We start from the raw sequence: 20,357 nt of genomic DNA on the forward strand, positions 1-20,357 counted from the left end.
GACATAGTATATGAAAGAATGGTTTTCAGACTTTCAAAAAATAGTTGAAGCACTATGATGAACATGTGATTTATTAAAAGAGAAGGCAGTTTGGGCCATGTTTAGTTTGAAGTAACAGTAGGGCTTTCAAATAGGAGTGATATGCAGGAAGTTGGAGGTCATATGAGAGGTCAAAGCTGGATGTGAAAACATAGAAGGGAATCATTCCTGTTGAAGTGAAAAGGGTAGTTCTCTAAGGTTCTCAGTTTTTATTTTTTTTTAAAAAGAGCAAAGTCAAGGGAGCCTTTTCATTTTGCATTTTCCCACCTCAGTTTTTATGTAATTTTTAAAAAGCTTATACATTTAAATGACATATAAAATATTTTTTAAAAAAATTTATGTCACTCTGCTTTTAGCACTATTCTTTGTTCTCTTTTTAAAAAGGGAAATAGGTTAACTTTTCTCCCCCATGCCATTCAACAACTTTCATTCATATTATATTATTGAGAAAGTCTCAGAAGTGGAACAGAGTAAGAAAGCTCCAAAATATACCCAAGCTTATAAGATTTAATATATGTTAATGATGGCATTTCAGGTCAGTGGCAACTTGAGACCATGGGGAGAAGGGGCAGGTGTTTGTATCATTGCGTGAGGGAGCCTTCCAAAAAGATCCATTGGCCACTGGTTGCCTGAGGAGTTAGCTAAGAGATCCAAGCCAAAGTTCCAGCTTAGGGAGGGGCACTGCCTCTGCCCATGCGATCCCTCCAGCTGTCTAAGAGGCCAGTTTTAGCAGCAGCAGGAAGTGGGGATGAAGACAACCCATCCCTGTTTGCCACTGAGAACACAGAATCTTTTACCAACTTGCCCCATCAGAGAGGTCTCAGCTTGTCAACTTGATTGCTGCAAGACCACTTTAGAAAAAACTTCCATTTTCTGCCAACCTGGCTGGAGGCTTGTGGCACAGCAGAGATATACTGGGTTCTCAGCATGGAATATGCAGATTGAATGATAAAAGATGGAACAGAAAGGTTAAGACCACGTTTAAGGACCTTAGGCTTAGAGCTCAGTTCCTTTGGCAGGCCTAGCCACTTTGTCCCTGTGCTGCAGATAAAGCTTAAGTAACAAAAGCACTGCACCTGTGCCAGATATTCAAGGCAGTTTCCCTGCAGTCCATTTCTGTTTGACTAAGGGCAACTTAGAGCAGCTTGGAGAAATCCAGCATGGGCGTACTCTATAAATAACTGCTTGCTTTGGAATGTAGTGCCCTAGGAATGAGCAAGACCCTCTCTTGAACCCATTTCCTTTCACTTTCAGCTCTAATTCCTGAAGATGAGATCACTTCCCAGTTGGCTTAGAAGTTCTATACATGCTCAGCACTGATGGTCAGAGCAAAGCACATGGGTGCCTTTCCATCCAGAATCTTCACTAAAGTTGATTTTTGCCATCATAAGACATACTTCCAAGTCAGAATATTTTTTAGATTAAAGTTCCATTTGATGATACTTCACCTTAAGTTGTGGGCTATTCTGAAGATTAGTCATTTTCTCAAACTGACAGTCTTTGTTGTTTTGAAATTGCAAAAAATAAACAATTATTTAATTTTCCTTTTAACAACTTAGGTGACTTTTCTGCATGTAAAGATAGATGCTGAATCTTAAGTCTTTGTTTCTGCATTTCTTTAGCTTCTTGGTTAGGCCAACTTGATAAAAATACTATAATCAAGAGTCTCGTACCCTTCTGGGCAAAATAGCTTTATTAAGTTTTCTCACTATGTGGATTGTCTCTCTATCCCCAATCTACACATCTTGTAAAATATCTCCAGAGAAGTGGTGAAGGAAGAACATTTGGATTAATTCATGTATGATGAAAGACAGCCCAAAGTGCTCTGTTATTGCCAGTGGGTCCATAACATCATCTTGGTGTTAGAAAGATATTCAGTTATTGGCTCATTTCTATCATTTTACCAATCCCTCCTTTTGTATATTTAGGTGAGTACCTCCCATGTTGTAAATTTGCGGTAATGCTTTTGGGATAAGAAATATGTGTTCACAGCAAACTTGAGATTTCCAAACATGTTATTCTCTAAATTTTCTTTGAAGTGACTGCTTGTAAGAGAAGAGATCAGTCTTTTTCCTTTGACTGTTTGAAATGAATTGTGCTTATTGCTTAGAACAGTCGGAAGAGATTTCTTTCTTTTCTTGTTTCCTTCGTTCGTTCCTTTCCTTATTTCTTGTTTGTTTGTTCATTTGTTCCTTTGTTCACAGCTTTATTGAGATGTAGTGCCCATTTGAAGTGTACAACTCAATGGTTTTTAGTATATTCAAGAGACTGCTTTCTTGCCAACAGACCCCTTACATTTGCTTGCTGAATTTTTTGTAGTAGATGCATGACTTAGTCTGTTCAGGCTGCAATAACAAAATGTCACCAACTGGATAGCTTATAAACAACAGAAATTTATTTCTCACAGTTCCGGAGGTTGGAAGTCCATGATTATGGTGGCAGCATGGTCAGGAAAGGGTCCTCTTTTGGATCACAGACTTCTCATTGTATTCTCACACGGCTGTTAGGCTGTTAAGGGCCAAGGGAGCTCTCTTGGGTCTCTCTCTTTTTCTTGTTTTCTGGCCGCACTGCTCGGCTTGCGGAGATCTTAGTTCCCCAACCAGTGACTGAACCCCTGCCCATGGCAGTGAAAGTGCCGAGTCCTAACTGCTGGACCACCAGGGAAGTCCCTTGGGTCTCTTTTATAAAGGCACTGATCCCATTCATGAGGGTGTTACACCCTTATGACCTGATCACTTCCCAAAGGCCCCATCTCTTAATATCATTACCTTAGGGGTTAGGATTTCCACATGTGAATTTTGGTGGGGACACATTCAGACCATGGCAGATTACTAAGGACACTTTATATGTTTTAGGAATTTAAGATGATTTCAGTGGCTATTTTTGTGTTAATTAAAATAATTCCTTCAAATCTTAGGGAAAATAATGTTAAACAGCCCTTTTAAAAATAGGCAAAAATGTGAGGGGCAGTTCACTACGTAGAACTACAGATGGTCAATAAACACATGAAAAAATGTTTAACTCCTCTAGTAATTAAAGAAATGGAGGTTTAAAGCTCTCAAAGATATTAAAATTAATTTATCAAATATCATCAGAATATGTGAACATAATTTTTAAAATCACAAGCATGCTAAAAGACGAATGAGAAAAACAATAGTCTTGCTTTCCCGTCTCCCTTTTCAGGCATCCGCTTTCGACTTGGTGTTTTCTTCTCATCGTTTCTTTTTCTTTCCCTGAATAAAAGGCTGATTCCATTCTCTTCCAGTTTGGTATGGTTGATATGGTTGCCATGTTGCTTAAGACAATATCTTCTAGGAACTTGAACTGGATCAAATTGTCTACCTGACTCTATTACAGAACACACTAACATGTAGAATGCCAAATTGCTCTAAACCCAAACATTAATTTTTTGAAATAGAAACTTTTTAGGTTTTTTTTCCTAAAGAAAAGAACTATTGCACTACTTAAATTGGAATCTGAATTAACATATTTCCTAAAGTAGTTAATCTAAAACCAAATCAGAACATCAAATTCTTTTCCAAAGTGTATCAGTATTTCATCATTTAGTTTCAAGTTCCTTGTTTCTGCATCTCCAGTTGCAGCTTTTTCATTTTTAAAGAGGATAAGTAATCTTTAGTTGTAACCTATTTAATGTTACGTTCACAAAATCTTAATACCTTGGCATTATTCTTATTGTTTATTTCACTGATTAAATCTTAAATCAGATTCATTTCTTACCTAGCATTTGTTGACTTCAGAGCTCATGCTTTGATTTGTTTCCAGTGAATTTTAAATAAAAATTCTCACTACCATTTGTCTTGGGCAACTTACCCTCCCTGTTAATGAATTCTGGAGAGAAATCTTCCTCTGAAAGGATACTATATCTTTGTTCCTTTTTGCATTGTCTAGTATACCTCTTCCCTATTAAATGCCTCTTTCACAGCTGAAGGTTTTATATCTTTTATTAAACTCATTCAATTTTTCAGTAACATTTACTGCTAGGAAATTCAATCTAGTGTTTCCAAGTACTTCTTGAGATGCTTTTGAATTTTATTTAATAGCAAAAACTCAAAAGTGTGTGATTAAAATTTGGTTTGCTTTAGTTTGACTAGGGGAAATATTTTAAAATTATGACCTTTTTTAAAATCATTACAGGTTTTTTGTTTTAAACAATGAAGCTGGGCTATTGGAGTACTTTGTGAATGAACAGTCTAGAAATCAAAAACCCAGAGGTACTTTGCAGCTTGCAGGAGCTGTAATATCACCCAGTGATGAGGACTCTCACACCTTCACTGTAAATGCTGCCAGTGGGGAACAGTATAAACTCAGAGGTATGACTGAAATATGAGAATTAATAGTGTGATTTTCTTCTTCCTTGAGAAGTTGGTATACTTCCCTGCTTTCATTTAGGTTTTGGAAATAGAAACTGCCGTCATTGATGATATAGACACAATATTTTAAACCTTGGAATTGCTTTAAGGATTTATGAAATCTGTTTTAATTAATGACTTTTTTTAAGTGGCACAGTGAACAAGTCTGTTTAAAATTGGGCCCTCTAAAAATTTGTGTAGAGGAAATCCTGATTACTGAAAACTCTGAAAACATAGACTTCTTTAAATTTTTTTTATGTCTTCCATGGATTTGTATTTTACCCCCTTTCTTGATTTGGTTGGTATGCTCTCTTTGTGGTTTTTAGTGACTAATGTACATAATTGAGATTTATTAAAATGCTCGTATTCATTAAAATAAAGTATAACTTCTGATTAGATACATTTAATTTGTATATATAAAGTTTCTGTTTTTTATTTAATTAATACACATAAAGTATAACAATAACCCTAATTGAGCATGCTTCTAGAGATCTGAAAGAATATACTGAGGATACATTAAATGCTTAATAAAGGTTATTTCTTTAAGGAAGAGCATATTTTTATGAGAAAGTTAAGACATGTCATATACCCACCTAGCTGCATGTAATTTATCCTCCTAATGAAATAGCCACATCCAGCTATGGTGTTACCTAACAAGGTTGATGCTTTGGCCTCTTTCCTACCTCCCTCTGGTCAGGGACATTTGCTCTAGGGAGAGTAAGACCAATCCCTGATTTTCAGTGATCTATTCTTCATGCTATAGACAATTAATTGTATTCTAAAAATAAATATAAAAGTGAATAACTTGTAGATACTTTTTATCAGCCACAGATGCTAAAGAGCGACAACATTGGGTTAGCAGACTTCAGATATGTACACAACACCACACTGAAGCTATTGGCAAGGTATGTGGATTCAAATACGATATTAATGCACAAAAATGGGAAAAGATTTTTAACTTATTTTTTTATATTTTAAAATTGAGGTAGTATTCACATACCATAAAATTTATCCTTTTAAAGTGTACAATTTCATGGTTTTTAGTATATTCACAAGATTGTACAACTGTTGCAACTATCTGATTCCTGAACATTTTCATCACCTTCCAAAAAACCCATATCCATCAGTAGTCACTCCCTAGTCCCTTCTTCCCCGTCCCTTGACAAACACTAATATAATTTCTGTTTCATTGGATTTGTTTATTCTGGACATTTCATATAAGTGGAATCATACAATATGTGCTTTTTTGGTCTGGCTTCTTACAATAAGCACAGTGTTTTCAAGGTTCATCCATGTCATTGCATGTATCATACTTTATTCCTTTTTAAGGCCAAATAGTACTCTATTGTATGGATGTACCACATTTTGTTTATTCACCAGCTGATGGACATTTGGATTGTTTTATTTTTTTTCGCCATGCCGAGTGGCTTGTGGGATCTTAGTTCCCCAACCAGGGATTGAACCCGGGCCCATGACAGTGAAAGCGCTGCGTCCTAACCACTGGACCACCAGGGAGTTCCCTGGATTGCTTACATTTTGTGGCTGTTATGAATAATACTTCTATGAATACTTGTGTTCAAGTTTTTGTGTAAACACATGATTTCAGTTCTCTAGGTTATTCCTAGGAGTAGAATTACTGGGTTATATGGTAGTTCTCTGTTTAACTATTTGAGGAACTGCCAAACTGTTTTTCAAAGCAGTCAGACTATTTCATGTTCTCACCAGCAATACATGAGGGTTCCAATTTCTCCACATCCTTACCAATACTTGTTGCTGTCCTTTTTTACAATTATTATGGCCATCCTAATGCATGTGAAGTAGAATTTCATTGTGGTTTTGATTTCATTTCTCTAATGACTAATAATGTTGAGCATCTTTTCATGTGCTTACAGACCATTTGTGTATCTCCTTTGAGGTGTTTTATTTTTTAAGATGAAAAGGAGGGTTTGAGTACTTGAAATCTGAGGTTAGAAATGTCTAAAAAATAATATAGGGAAGCATAGTTAAAGGATTCCATACCTACTTTTCTTTTTCTTCCTAGTGGTTTTTCCCCATAGCTAAATTTTTTAAAGTTGTGATTTAGGCCTATAGTCTGAAATCCAGCATAAAAGCTTTATTTGTGCTGCAAGATTCTAAGCATTGGCAGTGACCAGAAAGTGCTAGTTTGTTTCAAAGATACTTGAATGTTACATTAGAACATTTATTATATTGAGTATTGCTGAGTATATTTTTTGCTTCAATCATGATGTTTAAAGATCTGAAATTAGAAATTTCTTGTTATTCTAATACATTCTAACGTGGATAAAAAAAGTTCTTGACAGCACACACCTGGAATTAATTTTCTAACTACGTTACCAGTTTACTATGGGATGTGTGAAATACTTAAACTTTGAAGGATTTAAACTTTATCATCTTCAGAGCTATTCTTGTAGTCAATTTTGAGGTTAATTTTATTTTTAAAACTGTGTGTAAAAGACTCTAGTTTAGTATAGGTTGAGGGTTAACCTAAAGTTTAAAAAAGGAATGATTTTCTTTGTTTGTCTGATAGAATAATCCTCCTCTGAAATCACGGAGCTTCTCACTTGCATCTAGTGGTAATTCTCCTATATCCCAGAGGAGACCCAGTCAAAATGCCATTTCCTTTTTTAATGTTGGACATTCCAAACTACAATCAGTGAGCAAAAGAACTAACTTACCTCCAGACCATCTTGTGGAAGTCAGAGAAGTAAGTATGAATTGAAATCAAGTTAAAATGCATAAAATAATCTTAACTGCTTGGTTTTGACACACAAAAATTTTAAATCCTGTGTCTTCTGGGGCCCTCAATGTTTAAGTCTTAAAGAGTCCCTAATTCTTTAGGTGTCCTAAGTTTCCTCAAGTCTGTCAACTAGGTTCTGTGTACACTGTCATCTTTCAAAAGTCTGCATCTTTCATTTCTCAGGTAAGAGTACAGACTCCATTAATGTAAAATTTATGATCAAAAGGGTTATTAAGCCTAGTGGAAAGACTATATGGTCAAACAACTGACTATTTTCTTTAACTGGTACATGTAAATGGAGAATTTCACACACACACACAAAAATAGAACAGTTATTTCCTTGATGTTGCCTTATCTCACCATTTTCTTCATTCTCTTTCAAACTGCGTACCAAATAATTCTAGTTAATAAAGGATGCAGTTGTTAGGTTCTTAATAGTCCGGGTGTTTTTTACTGAGTTAATTTTGGTAGAGCTTATAAAAGCTGTGTAGTGAATTGTGAAAATAGTATTATAAATCACACCCAAATGATTTAAGGCAGGAAGCTGGGGAGAATGTTCCCTCTATCAAGTTATTTTGGTTTGTATTTATAGATGAAGAAATTGAGATTTAAAGAGATGAAGTAACATCCTTGAGATAAACAAACAATAGCTTTGACTCACTTTTTAGTCCTGTTATAAATAAGTGACTATTATAAATACCTTTTTTCATAAAACAATACATTTTTAGTATTTATGTTGATGATATTCAATCTGTTGATAAATATTGGTGTTTGTGTCTTAAGGAAATCAAGGTACTGATATATTAATCTACAGTGAAGGAAAAAGAAATATTAAAAGTGGTTAAGATAAGGGATAGAATAAAGAAAAATATCTAGGGGCAGACTTGTATCATAGTGTGTTCCTTAACCCTTAAAAATTAGGCTGCCATGAAATTTTTGGAAATCTTTGATCATGGCTAGTGATGGGAGCTTGAGGGTTCTTCAGAGATGCTGATGATGTTCTGTTTCTTGATCTGGGTGTTGGTTACATGGGTGTGTTTGGTTTATGAAAATTCATCAAGCCTATATACTTGAGAAGTGTACTTTTCTATCTGTAATACTGTATATCAGTATATATACTTCAGTAAAAGATTCAAAACAAGCAAAACTCATGTGAAGTTGTCATGAATTTTGGTGCACATTTTCACGGAAAAGGAACCTTTTTGTATTTGAGATTTTAGCTATCTGTGGAGACCTCTGCTTGGCTGTGCTTGGATCTTTAGGACCTGCTGTACTGAGACTATTGTCATATCTCAGCTTCTCTTCTACTGTGATGACTTTAATCACCCACGCTTCTCTTTCTTGCTCTAATGGTTCTTTTGTTATTCTCACACCCAGGGGTAATTTCTTACAGTACCCACACTATAATGTTCTGTGATTTTAAATATACCTTTCATATCATTGTGATAGCATGTTAATGTTTAGCATGTAACTCTGACACTTGTATGTAGAGAGTGTGTGTCCCCAAAGTTTCACAACTACCTCTTTAGGAAGGACAGGTATTTACTTACAGAACTGACTAATTTAATGGCAGCTTTCTTGAATTATGGCGCCAATAATTATCGTAGGATTTGAGGGTTGACCATTGTTTGGCAATCTCTGTGCCAATGCCACCTAAAAAAAAAAAAAAAAAGTTTTAGTTGAGTGTCTGTGTCTTCACTAGGTTGATGTTTTTGCTTTTAAGAACTCAACAGGTCAAATTATAAAATTATAACTCTATTAGGAACATTCTATATTCCAATGGAATAATTCTATTTGTGAGAAAATAGTACATTTGGAGAGTTTATACCATTTTTTGTCCTTCAGACAAATATTTTTTAATGTTTTTATTTTTTAATAAATTTATTTATTTTATTTATTTATTTTTGGCTGCGTTGGGTCTTTGTTGCTGTGCACGGGCTTTCTCTAGTTGTGGCAAGCGGGGGCTACTCTTTGTTGCGTTGCGCGGGCTTCTCATTGCGGTGGCTTCTCTTGTTGCGGAGCACGGCTCTAGGTGCGCAGGCTTCAGTAGTTGTGGCATTCGGGCTCAGTACTTGTGGCTTGCAGGCTCTAGGGTGCAGGCTCAGTAGTTATGGTGCACGGGCTTAGTTGCTCCGCAGCATGTGGGATCTTCCCGGACCAGGGATGGAACCCATGTCCCCTGCATTGGCAGGTGGATTCTTAATCACTGGGCCACCAGGGAAGTCCAAGAACACTTTTTAAATGCTTACTTTGGACTAATTTTAAATTTACAGAAAAGGTGCAAAAGTAGTACTGGGTTTCTATATATCCCCCACCTAACTTTTTGTAATGTTACCATCTTTCATAACATAGTATCAAAACCAGGAAATTATATAGATACAATACTGTTAACTATAATCCTTATTCAAATTTTAACAGTTTTTCTACTGACATTCTTTTTCTGTTTTAGGATCCTGTCCTAAAATGTTGCATTTAGTTGTTGTTATTACTACTTAGTCTCCTTCTGTCTGTAATTGTTTCTCAGTCTTTCCTTATCCTTCATGACCTTGACACCTATGAGGATCCAGTTATATTTATTTAATGTTCCCAAATTTGCATTTATCTGGTGTTTTCTTATTATTTGAGTGAGATTATACATTTTTGGGAAAAATACTCTAGAAGATATGTATCCTTAGTGCCTATATCAAGGAGTTCATGATGTCAGTATGTCATATTACTGGTGATGTTGGCCTTGGTCACTTGGTTAAGGTAGCTTCTACTGGATTTCTCCACTGTAAAGTTGCTGTCTTTCCCTCTGTAGTTAATAAATATCTTGGGGAGGTACTTTGAGACTATGCAGATCCTTTTTCTCTTCAAAGACATTGAGAAAACTTTTGATACCACGCTGACCTATGGTTCCAGGTAAGAGTTCTCAAGCTTTTTGTGGTCTTGGGATCCCTTTCAGTCTTAAAAATGATTGAGGACCTCAAAGAGCTTTTGTTTTACGTGGGTTAAATTTACCAATATTTACCTTATTAGAAATTAAAACAGGTATTTTATTTTATTTATTATTTTTTATTAGTTATCTATACATAAAAACAGGTATTTCAAAAATACTTGTTTTAAAATTTTATTTTAAATTTTAAATGTTAAATGTTTTATTTTAAAATAAAAATTAATAAATTCATACATGTTAATATAAATTACATATTTTTATGTCAAACAACTATTTTTTCCCAAAACAAACAAAATAATTGTACTCAATTTATTGCCATATGTAGTTTTGGTTGAAATACGTGAAAAAAAATTTGGCCTCACACAGATACGTGGTTGGAAAAAAAGAGGAATATTTTAATAGCTTTTTAAGATAATTGTGGCTATTCTTCTCTGATACTCCACCAAAACTTGACAGTGGCAGTTTCTCCACCAAAACTTGACAGTGGCAGTTTCTTGACAGTGGCAGTTTCACCAAAACTTGACAGTGGCAGTTTCTTCTCCACCAAAACTTGACAGTGGCAGTTTCTTAAGTGTTAGATGCAGTGTGGAATCTAATATATATCAGTGAACTTTTCATATTCTGTTTCATGAAAATACATTGGTTCATCTTGCACTTTGAACGGATCTTTAACCTATGCACAATTTTGTAACACTACGCATTAGTCATTTGGAAAATATTAGTTCAGAGTTGTGCAGGTCTTACAGATGTTGATATACAATATCAAAAATTCACATTCATTAAGATCCCCACTACTCTCATCAGAAAAGGCTTTCAGTATTGGAAACCTGTCAAGCTCATGGTAACTGACATAGGTTTTCCAAGATTGTAATTTCATTTTAAAGCTCAGATTTTATAATTGGCCACAAATACTGTCAGTTGTTTTTCTTGAAGTGGCAAGTCATTTTGTTTAATTTGAGATGTCTACCACATACCCCCAAGCCTGAAGAGCCATAGTTTCTAACAGTCATTATTTATGTCAAGGAAAAACATCCCCGTGTTTCTCCTCTTTTCCACTGCAACACCCTATACTTCTGTCCTCCGGTCACCAAACGTGTGGAGGCTTCCTCCACACGAAGCAGTTCTCTGATCCTCTGCAGACTCCACCTAGGTGTTCTGCAATTCAATTCAGTTCTGACACTATTTATCTGAGATAGTATCTGCCCCCACTTCAGGTGCTATTCGCAAGTCCAGGTTGTCACCTGTGTTTGTGACCAACCACCTATAAATGGGAGGTTTCCATTACCCCTTCTTCAGGTTGGGTCATTTGCTAGAACAGCTCACAGAACTTGGGAAAACAGTTTACTTACTATATTACCAGTATATTATAAAGGACTGTAACTCAGGAACAGCCAGAGGAGTAGATACGTAGGGCGAGATATTGGGGAAGGGATGCAGAGCTTCCGTGCCCTCTCTGGTTGCACACCCTCCCAGCACCTCCATGTGTTCACCAACCAGAAGCTCTCTGGACCTCCTCCTTATGGGTTTTTATGGAGGCTTTATTACTTAGACATGATTGACTCCATCACTGGTCATTGGTGGTTAATTCAACCTCAGCCCCTCTCTCCTCCCTAGAGGTTGGGGGGTGGGGCTGAAAGTTCCAACCCTCTAATCTACAGGGTTGAGTCCCCTGGCAATCAGCCCCCATCGAGGGATTCTGCAAAAATCACTCCATTAACTGTACTGTGGTTGAAAGTGGTTTTTATGAATAACAAAGGACACATTTCACCTTTATGCTCTGAAGCTATTACAGGAAACCAAATATTGTAACAGAAGGTGTCCCTATGCTCTGATCACTTAGGAAATTACAACGGTTTTAAGACCTGTGTGCCAGGAAGAGGTGGGATTCTTTCATGTCAGAATGGTGATCTGTGGAAAAAACAGCTAGTTCAGCTTGCAGCTCAGTCTCACAAGTGCTTTTCCTTAGGCAACCACAGTACTTTAGTATGCAGCGGAAGTGCACTTTTTTTGATATGCAATGGAAGTGTACTTCTCATCTTTCATATAGACTATTTAAAAATGTATACTCAAGAGTCAAAATATAGTAAAACTAATAATTTTTACTAATTTTTCAAGAACATTCTTAAGTAAAACTGTCTCCCCCCCGCTCCCCGCCCCCCCTTAAGTGCATGGAAGTGAAGAATACAATGATGACTAGTACTGTTGATGATGACACTGCCTTCATTCTAGCTAAGACACCAGCAGTTTTACCCACCATTGCTTTCACACCATCAGTGCAAATGCCACCAAGTGAAAAAGGCAAATTAATTTCCTAAAATTATTGTGAAAATAGTTTCGACTCCATAGACCCCCCGAAAAGAGTCCGACAAGAATCTGCAGAGCACTGTTTGAGAATTGCTGTTCTAGAGTGATCCAGCTCCAGGAGGTTGTAATGCAAAGATATAATTCAAAGTGAGTTTGAAAGGAGTATTTTAATCAAAGTCCATGGGTAAGTCCGGCAATAGATAAAGTAACAGTTGGCAAAAGCAACTGACTATTGAGAATGGAGTCATATTGTGCTTGAACATAGATTTATTACTAAAGTGTTAAAGTGATCTATTTTAGTATTTACTGTTTATTATTAGTACAATTTATCAATCACTCCATTAATCAGTGTGTGCTTTATGCTGGTACTATGCTGTACCCTGGGAGGGGCTAACATGACCAGTCTAGTAAAGGAGACAGACATTTAAAATACAAGCAATAAAATCATGATTCTCATCTGGTTTTCAGACAAACTAGATGCCACTTAAGTGATGTACACTATCACCATATTTGCCATATCTAGCTACAAAACACAAATTAAGCAAGTTTTCAGCTTTCCTGATGTTTTTTCTTTCTTGAGGAACTGGTTTCATAATGTCAGGAACAATCACTAAAACAGCTTCACACAGTCAGTTCTATTTCATTGTAAATATATGATCAACTCATTTGTTCGCTTTGGAAAGAACTATAACCAAATTTTAACATTTGCACTATAATTATAATTTAAAGTTTATTTTTTCTAGTCGAGAACATCACTTTCTTAGGCATCTTCACTTCTAACATCAGCACTAGCAAGTGGCTTTTTTGGGCCATTTGCACAAGGAAACACTTTCTTCTCTTAAGTGTTATGTTGTGATAGCTGATTATTTATGTTGTCAGTATCCTGCTTATGATTTTTCCTTTATTAAACTTTTTTTGGCTTATAACATAATATAGAAAAGTATACAGATAATAAGTGTACATCTTTTCTTTTTTCCTTTATGCTCTCTGAAGAGTGTAGTCAAGTGAACAGGTGTTTTTAATTTAAATGTCCAGTTTTTCAAATTTTTTCTTATGGTGAGAATAAGAAGTTATATTCAAGAAAGAAAGTGAGGGGACTTCCCTGGTGGCGCAGTGGTTAAGAATCTGCCTGCCAATGCAGGGGACACGGGTGCAATCCCTGGTCCGGGAAGATCCTACATGCTGTGGAGCAACTAAGTCCGTGTGCCACAACTACTGAGCCTGTGCTCTAGAGCCTGCGAGCCACAACTAATGATGCCCGCACGCCTAGAGCCTGTGCTCCACAGCAAGAGAAGCCACCGCAATGAGAAGCCCACACACTGCAATGAAGAGTAGCCCCCGCTCACCACAACTAGAGAAAGCCCGCGCAGCAACAAAGACCCAACGCGGCCAAAAATAAAATTAATTAATTAATTAATTAATTAATTTTTAAAAAAAGAAAGAAAGCGAAAAACAGCCTCTTGTTTGGCTCTAGATTGAAGCTCTTAGCAAGTAACATGGAGCCTGTTTAACCAGCTCAATTCAGTCATTAACAGCCCTGTTTTAGTATACTTACTTCTGAACGTTAGACAATCCCTAAAGGCCATACTTCCTCCACTCTGTCACTTTTGTTTGTAAAGTCAACCAATCCTTGAATGTTGTACTTCCCCAAAAAATCTGTATAAGATTAGCTCTTTGATTTGTTCTGGAAGAACAGTTCTTCCTTGCCTGGAAAGTAATAAATTCAGCTTGGTTTCAGATATAGTTGAGCAGTAATTTTTTCCCTCAGCAATACTAGCACTTATTGTGACTTGTTTAAGAAATCTGACAAGTGTAAAAGTTAGTATTTGCTCATAACATTGCTAGAAGCAGAGGGGAAGAGCAATTATATTAAAGACCCCTAGACCAGTGAGAAATACAAAAGAGGCATAATATAAGCTTCCCATTTCTAATTACATACCAAGAAGTTCTTTTAGAATGAAGAAATAGGGTAAGTATGTAATTTGCTCTTCAAACTGGGACAGGTTTAGATACAATTACAGCGGACTCTAAGCATAAACCAGGACTGTCTCTAGAAATTCAGAGCTATGCCTCAACTAATTATAGAATTTTGTCTACAGTTTCTTATCTGGCTTTCTGCTCTGTTTAATTAGCCATAGAAGTTCTTTTCATTAGACCAGAGGTAAACCTAATGGATCTGTTTGGCCCTCTTCCCTTGATCTCCATCCCAGTTCTTAATTAACCTTCTAAGCATGCATCCATGTATAAAAGAACCTGACACACAAGTGTGCATCTTGTAATTTTCATGTAACTACCTCCTGGATCAAAAAATTAAATATTACCAACACCCTAGAAGACCCTCTCATGCCTCTCCATCATTACACCCTCCTCACTATCCTGACTTCTAATACCATAGATTTATTTTGCCCGTTTTTGTAATTTCTAAAACTGGAATCAGAAAGTATGTGCTCCTTTGGGTATGGCTTCCTTTTAGTCAGCATATGTTGGAGATTTACTTACGTATTGAGCATAGCAGTTCCTTTCTTTTCACTGCTGCATGGTATTTATTATATGGATATACTTTAATATTTTTAATTCGTTCCAGTGTTGATAGACATTTGAGTTGATGGACATATATACATACATATCTGTTGGTTATGTAACTAAGAATGTTGGATCATGGATTATATTTATTTAGCTCTATATATTTAACTCTAGTAGATATTACCAAACTGTTTTCCAAAGTATTTGTACTTATTCATAATTTTGGATTATCGGGAGTTAGTCCTAGCATTTATATACAAAAACATTTACACACACACAAACAGTCCCCAACTTACAATAGTTCGATGTATGATTTTTTGACTTTACAATGGTACGATTTTTTGACTCTACAATGGTGCGAAAGTGATACACATTCGATAGAAACCGGTCTTGAATTTTGAATTTTGATCTTTTCTTGGGCTAGTGATGTGTGGTACAATACTGTCTCCTGATGCTAGGCAGCAAGCCACAGCTCTCAATCAGCCACGTGATCATGAGGGTAAATAACTAATACACTTGTAACCTTCCTGTACCCATACAGCCGTTCTGTTTTTCACTTTCAGCACAATAGTCAGTAAATTAAATGAGATATTGAAGACTTTATTATAAAATAGGCTTTATGTTAGATGATTTTGCCCAACTGTAGACTAATGTAAAAGTTCTGAGCATACTTAAGGTAGGCTAGGCTAGGCTAAGCTATGATGTTCTGTAGGTTAAGTGTATTAAATGTATTTTTGACTTAAGATATTTTCAACTTATGATATTTTCAACTTAATAATGGGTTTATCGGGGTGTCACGCCATTGTACGTGGAGGAAGATCTGTATAGATACCTTCATACCCACACTTTTCATTTAACAACCCTTTTTTCTGGTAAGGGTGACTGTTTGATCCAGTATTACGCATGTGTTTTCAGGGGCTATTTCATGTATGACACACTTAATTTGCTTGGTAGGATCATTTCACATCTCTTTCACTAGCCCTCCAATGAACTGTATTAAAAATTGTCTGGAACAGAGTCTCTGAAATCTGAAAGAGTCTCTCCACTCTAGAGTTTCTTTGTGAGTTAAAATAATTTCCAAAGGGTGGACAATCTGAGAACCTTCTACTCACAATTGAAAATAAATAAGCATAATAAATTCCGGGGTTTTGTTTGTTTGTTTGTTTTGCCGCACCATGCGGCAGCATGCAGGATCTTAGTTCCCCCACCAGGGATCAAACCCGAACCCCCTGCAGTGGGAGCACAGAATCTTAACCACTGGACCACCAGGGAAGCCCCTAAATTCAGTTTTCATTTTTAAAACTTGGGTTGCTCATCATCGTTGTTATTCCACTGACTCTGTTAGGAACTGTATAGATAGGCCTCCTAATCAAAAAGCATATTGAACTCTTTTAACTTGAAAAGCTTATATCCAGTATTTGCTTAAAATCAACCTAATGGGACCAGAAAGTTAGACTGGGAAAGCAGAAGCATGTGAACTATCATGATTTCACTGTAGGTTCAAATTGAGCCTGTCCAGATGTGCTGTGAAGAAAGTGGTTGAGAGCCCAGACTGGGAATTATTTTTACTTTGGAGTGAAATATCTAATGCTGCTATTAAAAATGATCTGGAATGTTCTTTCTGATTACTTATATAAATGTATACTGTTAAAGAAATTTATATAAAGGTGGAAGTCTTTTGATCTTTGTTTCTGCCAAAGAAAAAGTGTAGCTCCCAAAAGTTACCGTCTTTTGAGAAGCACTATTAAATGCTTATTGAGAATAGCCAAACAAATTGAAAATAGATTTCTAGGCCTAATATGCCCTAAAAATGGCAACTGTATGTTTACATGTTATACAGAATATTGTAATTAAAATGGCAACTGTATGTATACATGTTATACAGAAATGATGAGTGGGACACACAGAATTGTTGTTTTCCTTAGATGATGTCTCATGCTGAAGGACAACAAAGAGACTTAATTAGAGGAATTGAATGCCTTCCTGCTTCTGGCCATCTTAGTTCCTTGGACCAGGATCTCTTAATGCTAAAGGCTACTTCCATGGCAACTATGAACTGCTTAAACGACTGCTTTCATATTCTCCAGTTGCAGCATGCATCACATCAGAAGGGCTCATTGCCTTCAGGTAAGTTATTGCTTAAAGGTAGGACTTAACATTGCAGGTCAAAACATGGAAAGGACCAACTATATTCTTTGTAATTCTACTCCAGAAAATCTTAATCAAAACGAAACGAATAGAAAACCAGCAAGCTTCTTGGTTTTTAATTATCACACTAATGTTATACAAAGTCTTTTTAACTGTGTCCTTTTTCAAATCTAAAACCATCTTAGGTCTCATATAATTACATATCCCTTTAGAAACCTCAAACTCAACATGTCAAAAACTGAACTCAAAACTCACGTCTTCTATATTTCTGTTAAAGTTGGTGGCATCACTCTCTCTCGACGATCAAAGTAGAAACGTTGGAATGATTCCTTGAGTTTTGCTTTAGTCCACTATTCATTATTTCCATATTGAGATATATATATATTAAAGTCTAGAACTTCCCTGGTGGCACAGTGGTTAAGAATCCACCTGCCAATGCAGGGGACACGGGTTCAAGCCCTGGTCTGGGAAGATCCCACATGCCACGGAGCAGCTAAGCCTGTGTGCCACAACTACTGAGCCTGTGCTCTAGAGCCTGCAAGACACAACTACGGAAGCCCGCACGCCTAGAGCCCATGCTCTGCAACAAGAGAAACCACCGCAATGAGAAGCCTGCGCACAGCAAAGAAGACCCAACACAGCCATAAATAAATAAATTACTAAAAAAAGTAAAGTCTATCAGTCACCTTTCAGTTTGAAAAATAAGAGGTACATCTAGTATTTGAGAGCAACTATTTGTTGAAATTAGTTTACTGGGGAAAAGAATGTTATTGCATGGGATAACAAAAAATGAGTTTTTCTATTAAATGAGATGAATAAACTCATCATTTTAAAAATTGAGATATAATTGACATATAACATTGTGTAAGTTTAAAATGTTGATTTAATACATTTATATATTTGTGTACCACCAAAGTGTTAGCTAATGCCTCAATCACATCGCATAATTGTTATTTATTTCTTCCTTTTTTTCCTTGGCCATGTCGCGAAGCTTGTGGGACCTTAGTTTCCCAGGGCTGGGCAGTGCAAGTGCCAAGTTCTAACCACTGGACCACCAGGGAATTTCCTGTCATTTCTTTTTTGTAGTGAGAACATTTAGGATCTAGTCTCTTAGCAACTTTGAAATATTTAATATAGTATTGTTGACTGCATTCTCTGTGCTGTGCATTAGATCTCCAGGACTTATTCATCTTCTAGTTGCAAGTTTGTACCCTTTTAACAACATCTCCCCAACTCCCCCACCCCCATCACATTGTATTAATAGTAGTAACTTAGTGTTTCCCAATACTCATTGTTTTCTTATCCAAGGAACTCCCCTTGCTTGTGGAAGAAAGATATTTTTGGAAGATGTTGAGACTTTGTGCAGGAAGAAGTTTACCAAGTCAGATCTTGATATGGATAGGGTATGAATCCCATCCTCGTGTGTGCCTAAATTCAATATTTCAAGCTAACAATAACAAGCTAATGGCAATTGTAGATATAGATCAGGGCAGTATTACAGAGGCCAATAAGTTATGTATGTTCCACTTAAGGAACTCATGGTCCACTTGGGGAAGAAACATGTAAATAGTTAACTGTAATATGTAAAGTGCCACTTACAGTGGGAACAAAGTACTGTGGGAGAACATGTGAGTGGACTAATACTTCTGGTAGAAAAAAAGTCTGGGAAAGGCACAGAAAAGCTAATAAAACCAATTAGTTCAGGAGTGGGAGGTAGGGGAGAGGGCATTCCAAAGAGATAGAAAAGCCTAAATTGTGCATTGTGAGTATGGACTGTTGTCTTAGAGGAATTCTAAGTAGTCCAATATAAATTTTCTCCTGTTATAAAGCACTCATTATAAAAAATTTAGAAACTACCATGCAATTGAAAGAAAAATCATGTTATCTTACCAAGCAGAAGTTGCCCCCGTGAATATATTAGTACATTCCCCACAGGCTTTTCTTTTTTTCTTTTTAATTTTTGTTTTACCTCATAGTTGTTTGAAGATAGGTGTTTGTAAAATAGATAACCAACAAGGATATATTGTATAGCACAGGGAATTATAGCCATTATCTTATAATAACTCTTAATGGAGTATAAGCTATAAAAATACTGAATCACTATGCTGTACACCTGAAACTAATATAATATTGTAAATCAACTATACTTTAGTTAAAAAAATAAATAAATACTTGATTAATTAAATACTATGTAATTTTTTAAATTCTTAGAATTTCATTTGTGTAGTTTAAATTAATAGTCTTATTTTTTAAATGATTGCTTTGTTGATTAATGAAGCATGCCCAATATAAATTTGTATTTTTTTAATTAAAAATGTGAAACACACTGTAAACTTTATAGAAGTGTCTAAAGTAAAAGGTATTCTCCCATATCACTATTTTTTGGAGCACAGATTTGTGGGTATTTGAGGGAATTAACTAATACTGGTATTTCTTACCATAAATTGCCATATTTTCCAAATTAAGTAGGTAGAAATTTATTCTTGTCAGTTGAGAAGGAAGATAAAACTGTGAAGAAAAAAAACTGAATTACCTTCCCACTCAAATTTTGAAATGATCCAAGAAATGAAATCTGAATAAAAATTAGTGTTTAGTCCCATGAGGTCTTAATGTATATTATACAAAAGCACAGCAGTGATTATTGATGTAGAAGGGTCCTGAGACCAAATGATTGGTTTGATTAAGAGTTTTGTTATGGTTTATCAGTTGAGTGATCTCTTAAAATAGATCTCTTAAGTCTAGTGTTTGTGTGCATTTTATTTCGAGAAGTAAGGAAATCTAGATATTGATATTAAAAATAAACATTTCAAGGTAGGAACAAAGTGGTTTCATTTCTTTGGAATTTTGGAAGAGACCCCATGAACTTATCCAGGGCAGTCCCCTAATTATGAATCCCCCCACCCCCACCCCCGCCACCCCAGTGCCAAGTGAAACTGAACTGAGTGGCAAGGCAAGATGCTCTGGTAGCCTGATAGGTACTTTGTAATTTATTCCTCTACTCAAGTCTGGGATTTTGTTATAGACTAAGTAAATTCCATACTCCTTTTAATTTCTGTTGTGGTAGTCTGAGCATCCCTTAATGTAGCACTATATAACCAAGTTTCTGTGAAACCTAGATCAGCCTCTGAAATCAAATGGAACATTTTCCATTATTGATTAGGCATAGAATCCACTTTGTTAAACTAGTTGAGGGTAATAAGAGACATTGAGTCATTAATTGAGAAGATGACAGGTCTCTAAATGTGACCACTGTCTTTCACTAGGTCAGCTATTATTTATT

At 36.0% G+C, this 20,357-nt stretch overlaps 1 protein-coding gene across 2 annotated transcripts in view; it reads left to right on the forward strand.

Annotated features, from left to right (window-relative positions):
* OSBPL11 (oxysterol binding protein like 11) overlaps positions 1 to 20,357 on the forward strand; it is a 98,896-nt gene that overhangs the window by 29,324 nt on the left and 49,215 nt on the right. For both annotated transcript variants that reach the window (XM_036850928.1, XM_036850929.1), the window contains 4 exons: positions 4,195 to 4,370; positions 5,235 to 5,314; positions 6,958 to 7,134; positions 16,855 to 17,056. In XM_036850928.1, coding sequence (XP_036706823.1) covers positions 4,195 to 4,370; positions 5,235 to 5,314; positions 6,958 to 7,134; positions 16,855 to 17,056 — 635 coding nt within the window. The remainder of the gene's footprint in view (positions 1 to 4,194; positions 4,371 to 5,234; positions 5,315 to 6,957; positions 7,135 to 16,854; positions 17,057 to 20,357) is intronic.

The sequence above is a fragment of the Balaenoptera musculus genome, chromosome 4, assembly GCF_009873245.2.
Source record: "Balaenoptera musculus isolate JJ_BM4_2016_0621 chromosome 4, mBalMus1.pri.v3, whole genome shotgun sequence".
NCBI classification, from domain to species: Eukaryota; Metazoa; Chordata; class Mammalia; order Artiodactyla; family Balaenopteridae; genus Balaenoptera; species Balaenoptera musculus.